Source organism: Anthonomus grandis, chromosome 5 (genome assembly GCF_022605725.1).
Source record: "Anthonomus grandis grandis chromosome 5, icAntGran1.3, whole genome shotgun sequence".
NCBI lineage: Eukaryota > Metazoa > Arthropoda > Insecta > Coleoptera > Curculionidae > Anthonomus > Anthonomus grandis.
This window is the reverse complement of record NC_065550.1, coordinates 26,609,269-26,630,727: the sequence shown is the minus strand read 5'-3', so window position 1 is coordinate 26,630,727 and position 21,459 is coordinate 26,609,269. Positions and strand designations below refer to the sequence as shown.

Here is a 21,459-nt window from a genome sequence, read left to right as displayed (position 1 = left end):
TTATTTTCTAAATTTTTAATTTTCAGAGGCAAATAGTAATACATTATTATCCTGTCATAAAGAATTTTTTTTTTCTTAAATTGGCTCTTGAGATGAGTTATCCTAAACTAATACCCACTGTTAAATATTGTCACTTGTGATTCGTTATTAACAAAATCTCTGTATTTTTTATGATATGTATGATGTAAGGATCCTCCTACGAATAGAGGCCTACAGTCCAGACATTACAAATCTATCCAATGCACATCCAAAGGTTTCCTCTTTTTTGAAATGTGAATGTCCAGTACACATCCGTTTAATTTCTTTAAAAAAACAATAAATAAAATTGTCCATTTGAGAGATCATTTTGTTGATGGGGATATCAGATGAAAAGAATATGCAAAATAGAAAGTCCAATAGATAGTAACTTTTCCTCATGCTTAATCTATTCAAATAACTACGAAACAAGAAATAGATACCAGTCCAATGATAACATAACATATTTTCGAGCATATTTCAATACAAAAAGTCCATTGGACTTTTTTGGGACAATTTTATAAATCCGTAAGACATCCAAGATATTCATTAAAATGAAGATAAAGTTTTCAACGAATGTTGATGTTGGACAGATTTCAACTTCTGTGCGTCCAATGGCTTTTTACTTTTCTTTAGTCCATGGGCTTGACATTTTCCTAAATCCGTAGTATGTATTATATATTGTTTTTAGGAAAAGATGAATGTCTCATGGATACAAATATGAACTCAACAGTTTTTCATTAGTTCATTAAAAATTGTTAAATGGTTTCTAATTTTTTTAGAGTTTCCTAAATCTATGGTACGTTATGCATATTAATCAAAATGAAGAAACATATTTCGACCAGCAATGGATTTCTGATGTACCTATAAAAATAGAGTCCAATAGCTTCTCAACAAAATGTATCCATTGGACTCCAATGGAGGGCAAACTAACTATACTTTTCAAAACATCTTATGGAAGGCTAATGAAACTTCTTGGATAAAGATAATTTAAAATCCATTGGTTGTACAAAATTATCATCCAGAGGATGTCCATAATTAATCCAAGGACATTTCAACCTAGTTTGGATTAATACAGGACACATTGGAGAATGTGTGATGTTTGGGAGTGCTCTCTAGGATCAAATCCAGACAAGTAACGCGCTTCTGTAGTATAAAGATAGACTAAATAAATTGACTGTTTGCAAAGCCCCAGAATTGAATCTAAGATCTCAAATGTGATTCGATCAAGGCAAAATAAATTCTTTTTGTAATATGCTGCCCTAAATTAATCCTGGCCATCCTTACCATCTAACAAGCTGATGTCAATCTTTTCCTCACACTTGAACATGCTTTTCAAAACTCAATCTATTGTCCATAAATAAACCAAGAAACTCATTTTGGACTATTTTGGCTATTTAAAGTGACATGATTAAATGCTATATTATTTACCAAGCACTTAAATGGTAATATGCTGGATTTTGTAAGATTATAAATACTAGCTTGTTGCTATTATAGTATTACACCATTCCATTAACACAATCAATGGTCTTAAAAATTATTTTCTGCTCCTAGCCATATTATGGATGTATCATCATCAAATAGTATACCTAAATGATCCACTAATGCTAATGGTTGCTAGGTTTGTAAATAAGAAACAGAAGTGGAACAAGCACTGAGCCTTGAGGAATTCAAAACTCAATACATTGACTTGCTCACCAATCAGTCTGGCAAAACAAACCTCACGGCCTTAACAAATTGCTTCCTATAACTCAAGTAGGATTGAATCCAGCTTAAACTTGAACTACTAAAGCTTACTCAGCAGTATTCCCTGATCCAAACAGTCAAAAACTTTTTAAAAATCACTGAACACTGCCACAGCTACATATCCCCATGGTTAAGTCCAAGTTACAGTTTTTTAAGAACATTAAAGACTGAGTCAAATGTCCTTTTGTTATTTTGAAAACCAAACTCTGCAATATTCAACAAGTTATGTTTTTAAAGAAAATTTATCATCGCAGACTTAAAGATACTATTTTTGATAATGTTGAAGGTAAATAGGGAGATAACAAGAAGGATATTCCATTTTTAAATAAAGGCTTCACAAGGGTAGTCTGAAGAGTATCTGGAAAAATACCTCTGTTAAAAGAGAGATTTCTAGCATCTGAGAGAACCTTTAGAAGATCAAGTGAATTAATACTTTTAGTTAAATATGATCAAGATCTGAAGAATTTTTATTTGTTTAAACATATTTTTTATTTTATATGAAATAGGCTAAAGGAATTCATGACAGATAATTTTCAGGTAACTGATGGGATCCCCAGCACACGAACTTTGAGATGTTAACTTTTCTGCAGTTGAGCAATAAAAATTATTAAAAGCTTTCACATCTATCCCAGGGTCACCAATCTGACAAGTTATTGAGTATGCCATTTCTTTTGCTAAGCCCTTATTAGGAATATTCTAAAGAATTGAAAATATTTGCTATGATATTTAGCAAATTAAATGCCCAACTAAAGTATTCTCAACTACCTAAATCCTTAACTCTGAATCACTGTTTATACTCTAAAATCCATCTTCTGGAACTCTGAGAAAAATATGAAAATATTTTAGTTCATTTTAATTAAATGCTTCAAAATTGGTGGTGGTTGGATCTTGGTTAATAAAAGTTCCTCGAGCTCAGTCTTTTAGTTTACCTGGACTGATTAGGAAAAAAACCTAAAACAAGAGATTCTATTAATTCCTAATCCATTCTTCTTCATCCATTTAAAGTAGTATGTCCAATAAAAGTAGTATGAAGACACCTATGTACAATTCAAATAATTTAAGAATTTGGGGGGACTAATTGGGTCCAAAAGTGTTAAGCATCAATGCACTTAAATTACTTACGACTTTCTTGGCGGCCCTATTTGCCTCATTACCGTTATACGATTAAAATATATAATTTAGGATCAATTCCTTACAAAAAAAAATGCTTCTGACCTATTTAATTTATAATCCTTGGTTTACCACATCATTTTATAGTTTTTTAAAAATTAAAAAACATATAATAAATACAAAACAATATATTATTATACAACCTTTATTTTCCGTTTATTTTTCTAAAAAACACAATATATAATAAAATAGATAAAAGATACAGAAATTGTTGACAGATAACGTATTTGACCAGCTGATGTTGACATTAGTGACAAGTGTAAACGTAGACAGTTATCAGTTGTTTGACAGTTGACACCTACCGGTGACAGTGACAGTGATAGTATTTTATTTGATAGGAGCCAGTTTTTGGAAACTTATCCGAAAACCGTATCCTGTCCTGTTTTCCTAATTTATTAATAGTCCGGGTGGCATATGATTTGGGTGCTAAATTAATTTAATTATTTCCAATTGAGGTTCACCCGAAAGTCTCCACATTATGTCGGTAATGTTAACGATGGCAACTCGGAGGATACCGCGTGCAGTAATAAGAACTTTAAACAAATATTGGGAGAAGAGTATATCAGAGGTAAGGATAGTACAAAAATAGATGAGCGATAAAATATTCCGCTTATATAATTTTGCATTATAACCCTTTTATTTAACCTGATTTCCCCATTGTAAAAGGCAAGTTATGTAATCAATTTATTGCAGGTATCAGCCCAACAGTCACTATTGTGTTATGGGGCAAGGACTCTTTGTACATACAAACTACAAGCAAATAATAATATTATATCAGGGTAATAACCTTAAACTAATGAAGTTTGTATTTCTCACTAATGTTCCATTTCTTTAGCTCACCCAAATCAATATGCTGCCGCACAGACAGATATTTCCGAACCTCTGGATCTTTCATGCAAGATATTGTCAAGTGCCCACCTTTTCCAGAATCTGTAACTGAAGGTGATATTAGGTAATTAACCTTAAAATAAAACAAAAAAAAATCATTTGCTTTTTATGCACTTATTTTATAATATGTTCATTACCCAATTTTTCACTTACAATATCTTTGTTACAGCACAATATTATTGTTTGTTTTCAGTATTATTTTTAATGTTATCAATGATGACCAGTCAAGTAATTGACTTTGAATTCATTAACTTAATGATATCATCTTTAAAAGAACCAAGTGGTTATGTTTTAATAGTGGCTAATATAGTGTGTAATAAGTGGATAACATATTATAATATTGTAGAGTAAATTGTCTTGTACTCTATTAAAGCAAAAAGAAGATTTATTTCATAATGCTAACAAAGAAATAATTGAGTACTTTTCTAAAATACCTACATAATATTACAGTTACAAACAATAAAATACAATTGACAAATTAGCAACATCCAGCAATCCAATGCCATGTATTTCTCAACAGAATAAACGCTCACAAAAAGTTTGTTTGATGAATTTGATAAAATTAATTTTTTATTTCTTACTATTCTTACAGTTGCTAATATTTAGGTATAGGAAGTTTTTGAAAACATATAAAATAATAATAAATCTTTTATTGACTCATATACAAAAGATAATAGGTAACATATCTGCATAGCAGCTTTTATCAATTACCAAATAATAAAATAAGTACTATTTATGGTTTACAAATAGTAAAACAGATGCATACTATGTTTCATTGGTTTTCCTCTTCAATTAAATCTTTTAACTTAAAATATAAACAGCTCAAAGTTTTTAAATTTTCAGGTATTTTCTTATAATATATGTATAGTTTGGTACTCAACACAGATTTTAAAAAATTGGTATTGAGTACTATTGGTATATCTGGGAGTTTTTATTATATTGTTCATCTGATATTAACTTCATGTTGGCCTCTATGAAATTTAATAAGTTCAGCTAAATATTCAGGTTTCAAAGTTTTGACTATTTTATGCTCCATGGAACCCATATGCACTAATTGTTGATGCTGTTTAATATTTAGCTCTGCAACATGCTGACTGATATGTTTCTTGTGGAACACATTTGACATATGTACTGAAGATATTTAAGGTAGGTATTTAGAGCTTGCCCCTGTTTTACATAAAACATCAATATTAAAGTCTCCTGTAAAGATTTCAGATAAAGTGTCAAGGAGAAAGGATAGTTTCCTGTGGGAAACACTAGGTGATTGATAAATTACTCTTACTGCTACTGTAAGCTTATTTACTTTTAACTGCACTCACAATGCGTTAATACCAGTCTGGAGCTGCTGGATTTCAATTATTTCTCAGTTTGATCCTTATGAAAAAAATGTGTGGTCTTCAATGTCATATAGCTGAAAATTCATATATGGCACCAGCCAAATTTCTGAGACTGAAATTAGGCAAAAATTTTAATTACTTAGGAAATCTTTAATATCTTTAAACTTGTTACACATTGATCTTGTGTTAATTGTGGCCAATTTTAGATTTGTTAAGCTTCTTTTTGATTAGAATTTGAAGGTCTGTTAGTTATTTAAAGTAACATTTATGTTTTCCAGTTGTCCAACGCTTTCCTTTTAGTAATGCCACAGACTAACATAACTTCCAATATGTTGATTTATCATACTCTTACACTAACTTATCATTTAAGTTTTATTTATAAACTAAAGCAACAGTTCTCAAAAAATGTTTGCTCAAAAACTTCCTATTCATAATTTATTATGTAACAAATAAATAGTACATTATTTTCTATGAGCATACTTCTATAGAAAATCATTCTCCATAGAATTGAAAAGAAAGTTGGAGATGCAGTGGCAGCTGACGAAGTCATCGCCGAAATCGAAACCGATAAGACCTCAATGCCCGTGCACTGTCCTGTACATGGCGTTATCGAAGAGATTCTTGTGAAAGATGGCGACACCGTCAAAGCAGGCCAACCTCTGTTCAAAGTCAGGGTCACAGGAGAAGCTCCACCTAAGAAATCTGATGCCCCAGCAGCCGAGAAGCCTGCTGCTACCGCTGCACCTCCACCACCACCTCCTCCCAAACCAGCTGCAGGTAAGGAACTTATCATTATTATTTTTTTCCAGTAAAAGTTTAATAAATTATCTCTTTATTAAAATTGGGAAAAAGAGGCTCAATTTATCCATATATCCATATCCATATATAGGAGGATATATTCATATATCCTCCACATATCCATAGGAGATCCAATAATTAAAACAGATATTTTTTTTTACAGCTGCCTCAGCACCTCCACCACCACCCGTTGCTGCCCCACCAGCTGCTCCTCCACCGCCCAAGCCAGCTGCACCCATGAGCCAGATTCCTGTGGCTGCCATTAGACATGCCCAGTCTATTGAAGCTACTGCAACTGTAAAGGTAGAGTTCTAAATAATAGCATTTTTTCCAAAGTAAAAAAAATAATAATAATGTTTATTTATTTTTCTTGAACCACACAGATTCCAATCCTAAAGTCGAAGTGTCAAGATTAAAATTAGAATGCCTTTTTCTGATCTATTGAGCTCAATGACTAACACAGAAATTAACCACTAGATAATTAGTGGTGCAAGCAATTTTTGACACAGTTTGGAAAACCTTCTTCCTGAAAATGGTTTGAAGAAACTTTTTACAACATATAACTACTACAAACAATTAATTGTTAATTTATTTGTTTATTTAGTTTTTTACCTTTAAAATTGCAAATTGTAGGTTATCAAACATGCTGGATTAATAAATTTAGTGTGTCTTACCCATGTGTGTAACCCCTTACATTTGAGATGTTTCCAGTAAGTTGGAAAAATGTTAACTATTAAGGTTTATAAAGGTTAATAAAAGAAAACAAGGGAAATTAGCTAAAAAAAGAAAAGAAGAAGGGTATATAGTCTAGTCCCACTGCTTACTATTTTTTTGTCTTTTAATGCATTTAGTCCATCATTTATGTGAACATAATTAATTTCACGTGGTAAGCAATTATATTGGATGGAATATTGCGTATCTGGCATCACGAATTTTATTCCCATCATTAAATACTTTATAAGAAAGATACATGGAGTTGGAAATATAATCAGAGCGTTTCTTAGAATTAAAAAAGGCCCAAAACGACCTGGAATGTACACCTATGTTGCCTTGTATAGAAAATATGTAATTCATGTATGCATTTTTTTACCTCAGTTTCAATTTCACTTCTTACGTTTTTAATTTGTGAGTAAATATTATTTAATTTGTATTTTTTAAATCTGTTGCGTAAATTATTTTTAGTTTTTAAGTATGGAGCTATTGACATACAGAAATATATATAATATTTGAACATACAGAAATCATGAATTTCATACTATTTATCATAAAAACATTGGACGGCAGTATTAACGTCTTTATATACAGTACAAGCTCGGTAACATGAACACAAAAAACCAACCCTAGTTCATACTACCGATTGTTCACATTATGGGATGAGGATGATTATTATATTTTTTTTTTGTAAAGAGACTAAATTATAAGTTTCAAGCCTTTGTTTATTTACTTAGTATGTATTATTTATAATACCTATGTATTAAAAAATACCTACAAAATTTATTTAAAAAAAGAAGTAATTTTTAATTGCTTCGTTTTAGATATTGTATTTATAATTACAGCTTTTTCATAAAGTTTTTTAAGGCATAAAATGTCGTCAATATTAACAAAGTTTTCTTGTGCCCATTACATGCATAGCTTTAATGCTTCAATGGCTTTAGAATATCTTATTTTAGGCTTTGGATCTTCAATGACCTGACAGTCGTCTTCTTCTTCCGAAACAGCATTATCATTTGGATCATCATTAAGGTTAATGCCAGCATCATCCTTATTCCATTCAGTGGTATCGTTTGTCGTATATTCAGCCTATAACAAAATTGTATTTATAGTAAAGAATACAGTAGCTTATTGTAAAAAAAAATACCTGGTGAACCTCCATTAGTAAATTCAGAGTCTCCGAAACAACTTGATCAGCCTCTTCGTCTTTCCAAATTTTTTTAAGTGCGCTTAATGGGATGGAATCTTCATCTGTATTTTTTGATAGTACAGGATACCAACATTTAGATAAGGTTCTCGGTGTAATTTTTTGCCAAGCACTATGCAAATGCAACATGGCGTCTTTTAGTGTAAGTTTTTTTAATGAATCGATTACATGTTCATCAGTTGCCACAATTGAAGTTAGCAAACTTTTCCTGTAATAGTTTTGTGAGTCTCAGAGCGTTTTGATCCATCGGCTGGATTAGCGGGGTCACATTAGGAGGCATAAACATAGCAAATATGTTTCCGTCATCTGTTTTTAATGTGTCTGGCTGGAGGATGGGAAGGAGCGTTATCTAAGAGTAGAATAGCTTTCAGTGGAAGATATTGTTCTTTTAGATACTGCTTCACCTAAAATCATTCAAAAATGGAAAATGGATTTAATGGTTATGATTAAAATCACTTACTTCTGGAACAAAGTGGTAAAAAAACCAATCCTTAAATATCTCTGCAGTCATCCATGCGTTTTTGGAATTTTTATAAATGACCGGATTTCTAAAGTGCTTAAAACAACCTGTAGCATTTGCACATACTAAGAAGGTTACCCGTTGTTTTGCAATTTTCATTCCTGGAGCCGTTTTTTCAGCAATCGAAACATATGTTTTATCTGGGAGAAGTTTCCAATACAACCCCGTTTCATCGGCATTAAAAAGTTGATTTTCCGTTATTCCAAGCTCATCAATAACTTTTTTTAATTGTTCTTTAAACGGCCCAACCAGTTCCGGCTGAGATGATAATTTCTAACCGGATATTTTTAGAAATCGTATTCCATGACGGACTTTAAAACGTTGCAGCCATCCATCACTTGCACTAAACTTCATTGTCGCGATATACATTTCCAAAAATTCTGATTGCTTTTTGTTTTAATATATCGCTGCTTATTGAAAGATTTTTTTCTCTTTGAGTAAGGAACCATTTGTACAACTGTTTTTCCATTTCTGGGTACTCACAAGATTTTAACGTACACTTTTTGTTTGGTCCTAATGAGTTGGTTACCCTTTCATGAATCTTCTCCCTTTTCTTCTTGATCGAACAAATTGTTGATTTAGCAACTCCGTATTTTCTAGCCAGTATAGTAACTGATACACCTTTTCGATGTTCTTGAATAATATTTGTTTTTTGTTGTAGAGTAAGGGCCTTGTTTTTGATAGTTTTGCCCATTTTGAGAATCGTGCAAAGAAAGGTTGTTACCGAATTTATTACTCAGGCGTTTAAAGTCAACTGAAAACTGAAGAATAAAAGCCATATAAAATGCAAACATGCTACGACAAGTCAAAAACCAGCGAGACAGTCAAAATATTACTGGCATATTGGCTCAAAAATCGTTTAAAAACGTATTGTTTAATGGATCACATTATCGAGCAGACTTCTGTTCACACTATAGAGTACCTAATACAAAAAATATTTTATTCACAAAACCGAGTTTTTCGTATATACGAGTGTTTACGCCACCGAGCTTATACTGTACTTCTAAAATCACTTATAAGAAGATATATTTGCCTCTCTTAAAGTTATCATTAACATAATTATTTTGTAGTTCTTTTTAATGCTCCCCTTAAATATTTAATGTGGGTTTAACCAGGTTGAAATCACAGATACAAACTAGATACAAACTCTTGGCGAACAATTATAGTTAGTATGCGATTTTGAAAATTTGTTATTGTATAATTATATTAACTCGGATGAATAGCCGATAAAAATTCAATAAACCTTTGAACTAGAGGATCAGATTGATGACTTTGATGACTATAATAGTACCTTTTAATTTGAAAAGTATTTAAGTTATCTATTAACAAAAATTTAGAGTTGTAAAAATAATATTGCTTCTCTATAAAGTTATAAATTTTTTTGTATAAACAAAGTTGGTGCAGCATATACAGGTATAACATAAAAACAAAAATGTCAATGTATTCAATTTATTCACTAAATGCGACTTTCACATTAGACCTATGAAAATGGGATTTTGCACCTATTAAAACCCCATCTCCTCTAGTTTTACCAGTGTCTATAATTTCGATTTTTACGATACTCAATAAAAAAAACTAAGCAGAATTCACATTTTTTGACATAGTAATATAACCATGTTTCTTTTATTACAAAAATATCATACTCTCCATATGTCACCCATAAATTATTAATTATTAAGTTCCCTAAACTGGAATTAAGACCCGCGCACATGATTTGTACCAAACATAAATGACTTAACAATAATAATACTAGGTCAATTAACTCCATTTAATATGTAACTTTCTAAATCAGGAGTTACAGATATCTTAAAAGATACTCTATTTTCATAACTTCTTCGTAACTTTTGACATCTTAGAGCTTAAGATTATGAGATCCAGATATTTAATTGTGCTGACAGAGATGCAGCCAGAAATTTCCAATATAAAACCATTTACACAGAATAGCAGCTGAAACAAATTTCCTATGTTGAAGATATTAAAAAACTTACTAATTTTGTATTGATGGTTTTTATTTCTCCAACAAGGTTCAACAGTTTTTCTTTTAGAACATTTAATCTCTCAACAGTTAAATCAGAGACTATCTGGGATGTATGGCCATTTTGTCTGACAATATTACTATCAGGGTTGTTAACGCTTTCTTCCGGAGCCGTAATTTTAAGGGTCATTTTTTGACATAATTTGCTTTGACTTTCTACTTTTAACATCCTCTGGCATCAGTATGTCCATATTGCCGATTTTTAGTCTCCTTAGCTAAAATCAGGCAAGCAGAATAGAACGATCCTAAATATCACAAGCAATCTGCATTAAATACATTCTTCATTAACTATATTCTTTTTAAACTGAACGTACACTGTAACTCACCAAACTTATTTGTTGGTACTGTTAATTATCACTTGGTAAAAACTTGATTTAAAGAACAGAACTATTAAAGGGTCTTAACTCTGTCGCATTTCGTGAACTAATGATAAATAATTATCTAAAAGTCTGTAATGATACATTTTTGATTTCGAATAATTGTTTATTTACAAATTTTATTTGTTGCTCTGCAAGACGTAAATCACCACTTTGGGAATCACTGATCTAAATGACTTAATTTAGTTAAAAGTATATACCTTTTACCAAACGTCACTTTTCTCTCTATCTTGGGTTAATAACCATTTTCGTATACCGGGTGGTGCGTCGCCGAGCGGAACATAGGAAAACCCATGTAAATTTTAAGGGGGTCAACTATTGGCTTCCCTGTACATTTTATAGAAAAAATGTAAGATAACTTTTTGAAGAGACCAATCTGGCAAACCCTTGTGCAAAGTTTCAAAAAATTTTAATAAGCGAATCTTGAATTATTCAAATAAATGTAATTGCAAAATTAGCAAATTTTCGGTTCAGGTAAAACCAAATGGGCACCAGTAAAATGAATATTGTCACTGACGTGAGGAAAAGTGTCAATAAATCAGTGACAGTCGATATTTGAAAACAAGTATGAATTATTCAATCGACGAAAAAATAGCCATAATTAAGTGGCATTATGCGGTAAACAGTTTTAGAGCAGTATCTGAGATAGATGTTTTCAGTTTATTTCCCCACCAAGCCCATTCCGTCCATTTCAACTATTAAACGTATTGTCAATAACTTCGAGTCCAAAGGTACCGTAATAAATAATTGTAAATGTTCAACTCAGGATATCGAAAATAGAGTGGAAGAAAGAGAGAACAGAGATCTTATTATTTTACTGAGTGTGGAAGAAAACAAGATGGTTAGTACGAGGGTTCTTGGGCAAGAGGTAAATAAACATCATACAACGGTATTGCGCACTTTAAAAAAACACAAATATTATTCGTATAAATTCGAAAAACATCAAGAGCTGCAGGAAGGAGATGAAGAGCGAAGAATGGCAATGTATATTGAAATAATGGAAAGAGCAAATAATGATAGGAATTTTTTAAGAAATATTTGTTTTATCGATGAATGTACATTTACCCTCAACAATGAATCAAATGTTCAGAATTGTCGGTATTGGAGCCAAGAAAATGAACATCGCTTTGTTCATACTCGGACACAATATCCCCAAAAAACAAATGTATTCGTGGGAATTATCGTACACCATATCATTGGACCCTTTTTTATGGACTATAACGTAACAGCTGAAACCTATTTGGACTTATTTCAAAATCAAAGTGTAAAATTTGAGAATCTAAACCAGTTACAAAACGCTATTTCGTAAGAATGTAATAAAATTTCCCAATATCAACTTAGTAACGTTAGAAATGAATTTTATGATCGGTTAGGATATTTTTTAGCTGTTAATGGGGGGTTGTTTGAACATTTGATTAATTGATGTTTTTATATAATTCTCTATTATTTTTAAAAAAGTTATTGTATTTTATTTTATTTTTCCACACTTTGTAAAATATTAAGAGTTCTGTTCTCTCTTTTTTTCGGATCTATTTTCGATCTTCTGAGTTAAACATTTACAATTATTTATTGCAATGTCTTTGGACTCGAATTTACTAACAATAGGTTTAATGGTTGAAATGGACCAGATAGCCTTGATGGGAAAATAAATTGAAAATATTTCAGATACTGCTATTGGTTTAATTAAATTCTAAGTATGATAAAATTATTTTTTTAATAATCGATAATAATAATTGTTATTGGTTTAACTTCATCGTTATATTAAATAAAAGTTTAGATAAAAAAGTAATGTTAACGTGTCTTACTTTGAATGTATGGTTCTGAGATTGATAAAACGAAAAAAAAAACATTTCTTGTATTCGGCTGTACGTCAGATTTGACAAAGCCTTGTAACAAATTGTTTGCTGGTGGCTGGTGTCTGGTTTTACCTGAACCGAAAATTTGGTAATTTTGCAATTACATTAAATTGAATAATTCAAGATTGGCTTATTAAAATTTTTTGAAACTTTGCACGAGGGTTTGCTTGATTGGTCTCTTCAAAAAGTTTCTTACATTTTTTCTGTAAAATGTACAGGGAAGCCAATAATTGACCCTCTTAAAATTTACATGGGATTTCCTATGTTCCGGTCGGCCACGCACCACCACAATACAATGTTGGACTGAATGATAATTTGGAAAAAATATCAGAAAAGTATATTTTTAATATTTAGCTGCCACCCTCTGACCCAACCAAAGAAATCACCGGAACCAGAACCGAACAGAGAGTGAAAATGAACAGGATGAGACTAAAGATCGCGCAAAGATTGAAGGAGGCACAGAACACCAACGCCATGTTGACCACTTTTAACGAAATCGATATGACGTAGGAATTTTATTTTTTCAAAATCCGTATGGAATTTTTATTTTATGTTTTTACAGGAATATTATGGAGTTCCGAAAAGCCCACCAGGAGGCATTCTTGAAAAAATACGGAATAAAGTTGGGTTTCATGTCATGTTTCTTGAAGGCTTCCGCTTATGCCTTACAGGATCAACCCGTTGTCAACGCGGTTATTGACGGAGGCGAAATTGTTTACAGGTTAATGAGATTCTTTAAAAAGTTTTATATATTAAATTTTTTTCTCCGTTTTTTTTTTTAAAGAGATTACGTGGATATATCTGTGGCTGTAGCGACTCCTAAAGGTCTTGTTGTGCCTGTTATTAGAAACGTTGAGAGTATGAACTTTGCAGAAATCGAATTGGCAATGGCCGCTATGGGAGAGAAGGCCAGAAAAGGTAGGGAAAGGATATTTTCATTTAATATCTCATGATCATTGACTGTTGAATTCGTGTTTAACTTTTTTCTAATTTTTTTGTAATAAAGAAGTTTTTGTTACAAAAAAAATTTAAAATCATTGTACCCCGGATCTTGTAAAATAACCAAAAAAGACATAAAAACACTGTTTAAAACCGTTGGACCTAAGATTGTAGTCTTAAAAAATAATGTTTTTATTAGTGGCCAATTTCCAGAAGAATTAAAATTGTCGAAAATAGTGCTCATTTTTAAAGACAATGTAAATAACTATCGACCAATTTCTTTATTTAACACCTTTAACAAAATGTACAAAATGATGAAGTATTCCAACTTTTTTATCAAAAACCTCTACTCTTGCCTTGACATAGCAATAAAAAAATGGTTTGTAGCAAAAGCAAGTGTAAGTACCATCAATTCTTTTCACTTGATTTGATTAAAAAAATAAGGTTCTTAAAAAATTGCAAAAAGTATAAAAATGATGTTAAATTATACTTTTGGCTGTGTTCAGCACAACACAGGCACAATTATACATACTAGACACAGGCACTACTTCTCACTTACAGATTAACTGATCCAAGTAAAACGTCTTTAAAAGGTATTTTATGAATAATATGCTTATTAACTGACTTTCTAGATTTGATTCTTAAAGAATATAAACTGAAAGTTCATTGAAACTACTGCAATATTTTCATCCTAAGCATTTGATTCCGATATCGGGTTCTAGACCCTCTTGAAGTCTTATGTGTCCTTTTTTTATTTAATTTTATCGTTTGTGAAGTATAACCAATTCTGACACTAATTGTGATTCTTATAATTAATGGGTTATCGACTATTTTGAAAGCCAGAAGGATCAAGTATCATTTATTTTCAAGCCTTAGTGTGAAGTCTTTCTGGATATTTTCTGCCTAAGTTGTAAGTGGTTTCTGGTATATCTTAAATTTAGGAGTTACACAATTTTTCATTCTGGAGCAATTTTTTAAATTTGATCTTAGAGGTAACCATCACAGGTTCTATTATTAGTTCACCCTCTTAGTTTACCACATCAGAGAAAAAACGAGACATTCGCCTGGCTCAAAATACTTCTCTTTGTAATTTAATTCCATCACTCCAACATATAATAAAACATGTCGGCTAAAAGTTAAATTAGGGATTTTATTTATATTACTTTCTGGCGATTACGGCGTCACCACAAAAGTCACCAAAAAAGCGATAAAGCTTTCTTTAGTAGTCTGGCTTCTAATTTAATAGTGCTGAAGTATTCGACGTTCGAACTGACATGCGACACGATGCTATATTAAGAAATAAATATTAGAAAAAGTTAAACGAGAAAGCATCTATGAAAAAGGTTATTAATGAGTTATCGCGTCGATAGGTTGGCATTATTTATTGGACCAATCTCACTTTAATATCTCCTTGTCTTAACCAGTGCTGTTCATGTAATTTCAAATCAAATAAAATATGCTTTATTATTTCAAACATTTGGTTATTAATTAAGCAATCTTAAATTAGTAAATCACGTTTAACAGATGAATGTTGATATCGAATGTTGGTCTAAAGTGCCCTTATACTATTTGTGAATAAGACATATATGTCTTGAGAATAAAAAGAGACGGTAAAGTTAAAATATTGTTTGCAATAAAAAGAGGCTTACACGAATGGCATGCTTTGGCTTTACTCAGATATCCTATTGCCTTTTTTTGACATACTGTTTGCACTAGTTATTTAGCACAGGAACATTTGTTTTACAGAAATACAGGGTGTCCCTTTTCAAATAGTCAAAAATGCTACAGTATATACAAATATTGAAGAATACAAGCGTTGAAATTTTTCAAAAAATCGTTTTTTTCCCTCTGCATTAAAAACGCTTTGAGCGATTTAAATGAATTTTTTAGGTTTTAAATGATAGGTGATGAGGCATGCAACTTTTTGAGGAATTGCAAGTAATTTGACTTGTCTAGGGACGGACTTGCAGCATATGCACGTTAAATTTTTTATATAAAAACAGGTACGCCTATGTTTTTTCGAAAAAAAATAATTTTTTCTGAATATTTTGTTTATTTTTAACAAAACACAGCCCTTGCATTTTTGTGGTCCGACACACCATTTTGGTGCAAAAAAATAAAATCCATACCAGAGTTCTTGCAGAATGTCGAGATACCATACCCAATTGCAAATAATGTTGTCAGACAGAATATTAGAGATCAGAGATAACTTCAGCACGAGGCTGTCCAGCGCATTTCGCTCGTACTGTAAGGGCTTTCTTAGATCAGAACTTCAACAACAGTGGTAGAGGTGGTTGAGTCCCTTGGCCAGCAAGGTCACCTGATCTGACCCTCTAGACTTTTTTGTCTGGGGCGCCATGGAACAGCTTATCTACGTCTACGCAACACCTGTAACCAACAGAGAAGACCTCGTTGCTAGAGTTATGGCTGCAGACTTTGGACTGGAAATGCATGGAGGACACTGAACATTTGGTTTGAATTATTTATTGCGTAAAATTGTTTTTTATTGTTTATTGCTTAAATTGTTCTTTTTAGGTTGTTGTTTATTTTAATTGTTATTTATTTTTTATTGTAATGATATTAAAATTTTCATTGTGACAAAAAAGTTTTAAAGGATCCTTATATGGATTTTATTTTTTTGCACAAAAGCAGTGCATCAAAGTATCTTTTTTTTATAAAAAAACTAACGTACACTGTGTCCCATTTTGGATGAGACTGCAGGGTATCTCTGTCATTTTTTAAGATAGAGCTTTGCGGTTTTCGCGACCCTGTATCACTTTTTTGTAAAACTTTTAAAGCCACAAACAGAAATATTCTAACTACTTTTGTTCCTGAAATACAGGGCGAAAACGAAAATGTTCACTTTTGGAGATGTTATTATTTCTCAGGCCCTGTATAAGATAGAATAAAAATGAAAACTGCTTATCATAGATATTTTTACATAAAAGTCAGTGGCGTATTTAATTTTTTTTTCCCAATGCACTGTTTTTAAGATTGGGCACAAACTTGGTATTTTTTAAATGGAACACCCTGTATATTTTAACGTCAAATTTTTGCATTTTTTTTTCTGAATACATTGATGTATCACAACCTAATCTTTGATAAATTTTAGCTCAAAGAATTAGAAAAATCCATATTTATGTTTATTTTTTTAATAGTAGGCCATGAATTCTGACACATGCATAAAAAAATGTTTTGTTTATTGCATTCATGGAAACTAAGTCATAAACAGACTCAATACATATCAATAATGATGGCTGACGGTGAAAATATGGAATTCCAAAATTTTGAAAAGTATGATATTATAAAATGTTTAAACCTTTCTAACGAAAATGTCGAAGCGGCGCAGCAATTATATTTAAATAGGTAAAGCTCTAGCTTATTTTATTTTGTTACAAAATTCAAAAAATAAAAAAGATCTTATTAGGTTTCCAGAAAGACGTCAGCCATCTCGGGCTACGGTATTCCGGTTAAAATCTAATCTTTTAAATTATGGCTGCTATTCAAAACCTAGGCAACCCCATGTTGATAGAAATGAAGCTGGCGAAATTAATGTTTTAGCGTGTGTGGAAGCAAGACCCCGAATTTCCTGTAGAAAGATAGAGGAAGAGATAGGAGTTTCCAAAACAAAAGTGCAAAAAATTTTAAAAAAACATAAATTTAAACCGTATAAGATAAATATTATTCAAGAATTGCATCCTGACGATCCGTTTAAACGACTGGAATTTTCTAATTGGTTTTTAACCAAAACTAATGAAGATCCGGATTTTGTAAAAAAGGTAATATGGTCTGACGAATCCCATATAAGCAGTAGTGGCATATTTAATAGGCAAAATACCAGACATTGGTATCAAGAAAACCAACATATTACTTTTGAACGACAGCAACAAGGCCGATTTGGTTTTAGTGTTTCCTGTTTTGTATTGGGCACTAAAATTGTATATACAATTTTTGAGGGTAGCTTAACTGCCCAACGATATCTAAATATATTGCAAAATAATTTGCCAGAGTTGCTGGAGGACATACCTTTAGCCCAGCGACATCAAATATATTTCCAGCAAGATGGAGCGCCCGCTCATAATTCAAGGGTAGTTAGAGAATATTTAAGTGCCCATTTTGATACACGTTGGATTGGCACACACGGGCCAATCAGATGGCCCCCGAGGTCACCGGACTTAAGTGTTTTGGACTTTTTTGTATGGTCGTACCTAAAAAATAAAATTTATGCAAATCGGCATAATAATATAAATGAACTCCGAGCGACAACTAAAGAAGCATTCATAAACTTACAAAGGCAACCCTTTATAATTTTAAATGCCTTAAGACGAATACAGACTGTATGTGGTTTTTGTATAAGACAAAATGGACAGCAGTTTGAACAGTTTTATTAAATTTATATTTGTTGTTTTTTTTTGGTTTTTGTAATTAATTTTCTAATTTGATTCTTGTAATTACTAATTAGTTTTTAATGTTAAACCTGGTCCGATATATTTTTTTTGTTTTTAACATTTTTATGTTTATATTAATATTTTAAGTTAATGTTTAAAATATAGTTAAATAAACAGGTTTAAATCACATGGCGTTTTAAAAGTAATAATTAAATGCATGTGTGTAAGAATTCATGGCCTACTATTAAAAACAAAAATAAATATGGATTTTTCTGATTTTTGAAGCTAAAATTTACTAAAGAATAGGTTGTGATACATCAATGTATTCAGAAAAAAAAAATGCAAAAATTTGACGTTAAAATATACAGGGTGTTCCATTTAAAAAATACCAAGTTTGTGCCCAATCTTAAAAACAGTGCATTAGAAAAAAAAATTAAATACGCCACTGACTTTTATGTAAAAATATCTATTATAAGCAGTTTTCATTTTTATTCTATCTTAGACAGGGCCTGAGAAATAATAACATCTCCAAAAGTGAACATTTTCGTTTTCACCCTGTATTTCAGGAATAAAAGTAGTTAGAATATTTCTGTTTGTGGCTTTAAAAGTTAAAAAAAAAAGTGATACAGGGTCGCGAAAACCGCAAAGCCCTATCTTAAAAAATGACAGAGATACCCTGCAGTCTCATCCAAAATGGGACACAGTGTACATGTGCTACAATCCTTAAAAAGTTGCCTTACCATCTATCATTTAAATCTAAAAGTTTCATTCAAATCGCTATAGGCGTTTTTAATACGAAGAAAAAAAAATCTACTTTTTTTAAAGATTTCAACACCCTCTATTTTGGAAACGGCGCTCTTCCGACCATCGGTATCATCAAAATATCTTAAACTACTTCTTTATGGTTCCTGTATATACTCTAGCATTTTTGACCATTTGAAAGGGGACACCCTGTAGTTATATTTAACTCATTTAAAATTGCCCTTAAAGCAAAGGACTTGTGACAATTTATAATTTAAGTTTGTAACTTGACTTTCAAATTTCAACTTGTTGTCAATTTGCCGCTCCACAAATTTGATTCGTAGTGCATTTTTCAAAGTCGCGATTTCAAGCTAATCACTATTTAAAATACATGATGTTTGTTTTCAATATATTAACACATAGTTTATTTGAGTCACACCAGCCTTGATTAAATTTAAGTCACAGTTAATAATCTCAGTCATTATCACCACACTTGTATCAGTCCAAGAAGTGTTCCGTCAACCGCAAATAATGTAAAACTACCAGAAATATCAAGGTTTACAATGTGATTTTTTATAGCCACAGGTTTTGATAATATAATCGTTCGTGTATTTAATGTCCAAACTTGTTTTATTTAATGTCGACTGAAATCAATAGTAGTGATTTTTACTGAGTTCTCGACTTAAACTTTACATTACATTGTACCATTGTGTAGCACCTTATTCCAGTTTCCAGAAGTCCCATTTATAATCTTTAAAAAAATAAGCATGTTTTCCATTTGCAGTTACAAACCTTTACTCAACAATTCTACAACAAATAATGCTCTAATAATTCACCATTTGCTTAATTGTGTACCTTTAAATCAAGACATGACTTAAATTATTTAGTTTATTTTAACATTAATCAAGTGCTTTTTGTATTTATATTTTGTATGTAGTGAACATCGCTGTGATCACACTAATTTATTACGATTTCTGTTGGCACTTCAATATTCATGCACAGTTCAGTCCTTTTGGTTGTCATAAGGATACGACACACTCAACGTATTTAAAATATACCAGCTTTATTTTTATGTACATTATAATACTTTCTTATCGAATTACTACAGTGCTACAATTAATTTAGCTACAAATACTGTAAACTAAATTAATGTAAGCAATATTTTCTTACTGAAACTCTGTTTTTAGACATTAAACATTTCTAAAATCTGAATGGTTCTAAATATTTTTAAAAGACGAAAACTTAACTATAATTTTCGACCAAGATAATAATATTAGATACTTAAAAAATTGCTCCACCACAAAAGCAAGTGTCATAATTAAAAACTAAATGCTAAAAACTTGTTGCTAAATACTGTAAATGTATTCAATAAATTTTTTAACTTTATATAGCGGTTCACATAAGATATTCTGGTCAATTATTGTGTCCTTGCTTGACGTGACTTCTCTCTCTTAGGCCAGATAGCTGTTGAAGACATGGACGGTGGTACCTTCACCGTATCCAATGGCGGAGTCTTTGGGTCACTGATGGGCACTCCCATTATCAATCCACCACAATCTGCTATATTGGGAATGCACGGCACGTTTGACAGGCCCGTGGCAATAAAAGGACAGGTAAGCTTCTAAAATCCCATACCTGTAAAAAAACGTTTGTAAACTGTAACGTGTTATAACACTACATTATAACTGGATATATCCAGGCCTGAAGGTGGCATAAATAAAGGTCGAAATGTCGTCACTTTTTCTGGAATATAATCAATTTTTATTTCAGATCCTAAACCTGCTACACCTTCCATTTCCTATTTCTGCTAAGAAATTTGAAATATTATAAGTTATAACCACAACAGTTGAATATGAAAAAACCTTAGACATAAATAAAAATTTATAACTTTGGGACGTATGTTTGTAGGAAAAATTCCTATTTTTAACCCAAACATGGCTCAAATGTTTATATTAACTTTTGTAATGTAATATTTATTTTTTAGGTTGTAGTAAGACCAATGATGTACGTCGCCCTGACCTACGATCACCGGCTGATTGACGGTCGTGAGGCCGTTCTTTTCCTACGTAAAATCAAGTCCGCAGTCGAAGATCCTCGAGTAGTACTGGCGGGACTTTAGATTTCTTTTCCTGATATACGTAAGACCCCACGTCTTATCGACGTCGTTCCATAGGTTTCATATTGAAAGTGCTCCAAGCCTTTTTCAATCAAGCGAACACGTTTTACCATGTATTATTTCTTTTTTTTCTTTTAATGATGTTTTTATTTTAATTTCCCCTTGTATGTTCTACATTGTATTATTTATTTGTTAAATAAATTATCTTTTATGTTTATCGTTTGAATTAATTATTTCAGCAAATATCTTATTAACTTACAGTAACAAAATGCACCATCTAACATCAGAAAGTGAAGTCTGATTATCGATCCGAATGATCGATATTCAGAAATGTAAATCTACCGTGCATTGATTTTTAATCTAGCTTTATCACCATGTTGTGGAAAGCTATACATAGGATTCAAGCTTGTTTATTATATATATTTTTAAAACTGATGCAATTTTCTGATATTTATTGCCTGAGTAATCTTAACTAAATGTTCCTAGAAGTCGATACAATAATCGACATATTTTATGCATTGATTTTTAGGCGGTTCCTTCACCATGCTGTGGAGACTTCTCCGCGTTCGTTGCTTTATACAAGTCTTTGAGTGACTCAATATTACAATTAAATTT

The 21,459-nt window shown here is 31.5% G+C and overlaps 2 protein-coding genes across 2 annotated transcripts; one reads left to right on the top strand and one right to left on the bottom strand.

The window, feature by feature from the left end:
• Positions 1–3,241: 3,241 nt before the first annotated feature.
• Positions 3,242–21,061, top strand: LOC126736008 (dihydrolipoyllysine-residue succinyltransferase component of 2-oxoglutarate dehydrogenase complex, mitochondrial). The gene is made up of 10 exons (XM_050440189.1): positions 3,242–3,499; positions 3,625–3,710; positions 3,767–3,883; positions 5,662–5,933; positions 6,118–6,257; positions 13,015–13,166; positions 13,223–13,381; positions 13,445–13,578; positions 20,184–20,341; positions 20,713–21,061. The coding sequence occupies exons 1-10, from the start codon at positions 3,410–3,412 to the stop codon at positions 20,845–20,847; spliced, it is 1,443 nt and encodes a 480-aa protein (XP_050296146.1). The 5' UTR covers positions 3,242–3,409; the 3' UTR covers positions 20,848–21,061.
• Positions 7,397–8,082, bottom strand: LOC126736009 (uncharacterized). Its single transcript, XM_050440190.1, has 2 exons — positions 7,813–8,082; positions 7,397–7,754 (listed from the first exon to the last, which is right to left on the bottom strand). The coding sequence occupies exons 1-2, from the start codon at positions 7,999–8,001 to the stop codon at positions 7,575–7,577; spliced, it is 369 nt and encodes a 122-aa protein (XP_050296147.1). The 5' UTR covers positions 8,002–8,082; the 3' UTR covers positions 7,397–7,574.
• Positions 21,062–21,459: the final 398 nt, after the last annotated feature.

Bases quoted from the DNA above. Each gene is read 5' to 3' on its own strand.
- LOC126736008 (XM_050440189.1), top strand. From the start codon at position 3,410: ATGTCGGTAATGTTAACGATGGCAACTCGGAGGATACCGCGTGCAGTA. The intron at 6,258-13,014 runs GTAGAGTTCTAA...TTTAATATTTAG, and splicing joins AAGCTACTGCAACTGTAAAG to CTGCCACCCTCTGACCCAAC. The intron at 20,342-20,712 runs GTAAGCTTCTAA...TTTATTTTTTAG, and splicing joins CCGTGGCAATAAAAGGACAG to GTTGTAGTAAGACCAATGAT.
- LOC126736009 (XM_050440190.1), bottom strand. From the start codon at position 8,001: ATGTTGCATTTGCATAGTGCTTGGCAAAAAATTACACCGAGAACCTTA. The intron at 7,755-7,812 runs GTATTTTTTTTT...ATTTTGTTATAG, and splicing joins TACTAATGGAGGTTCACCAG to GCTGAATATACGACAAACGA.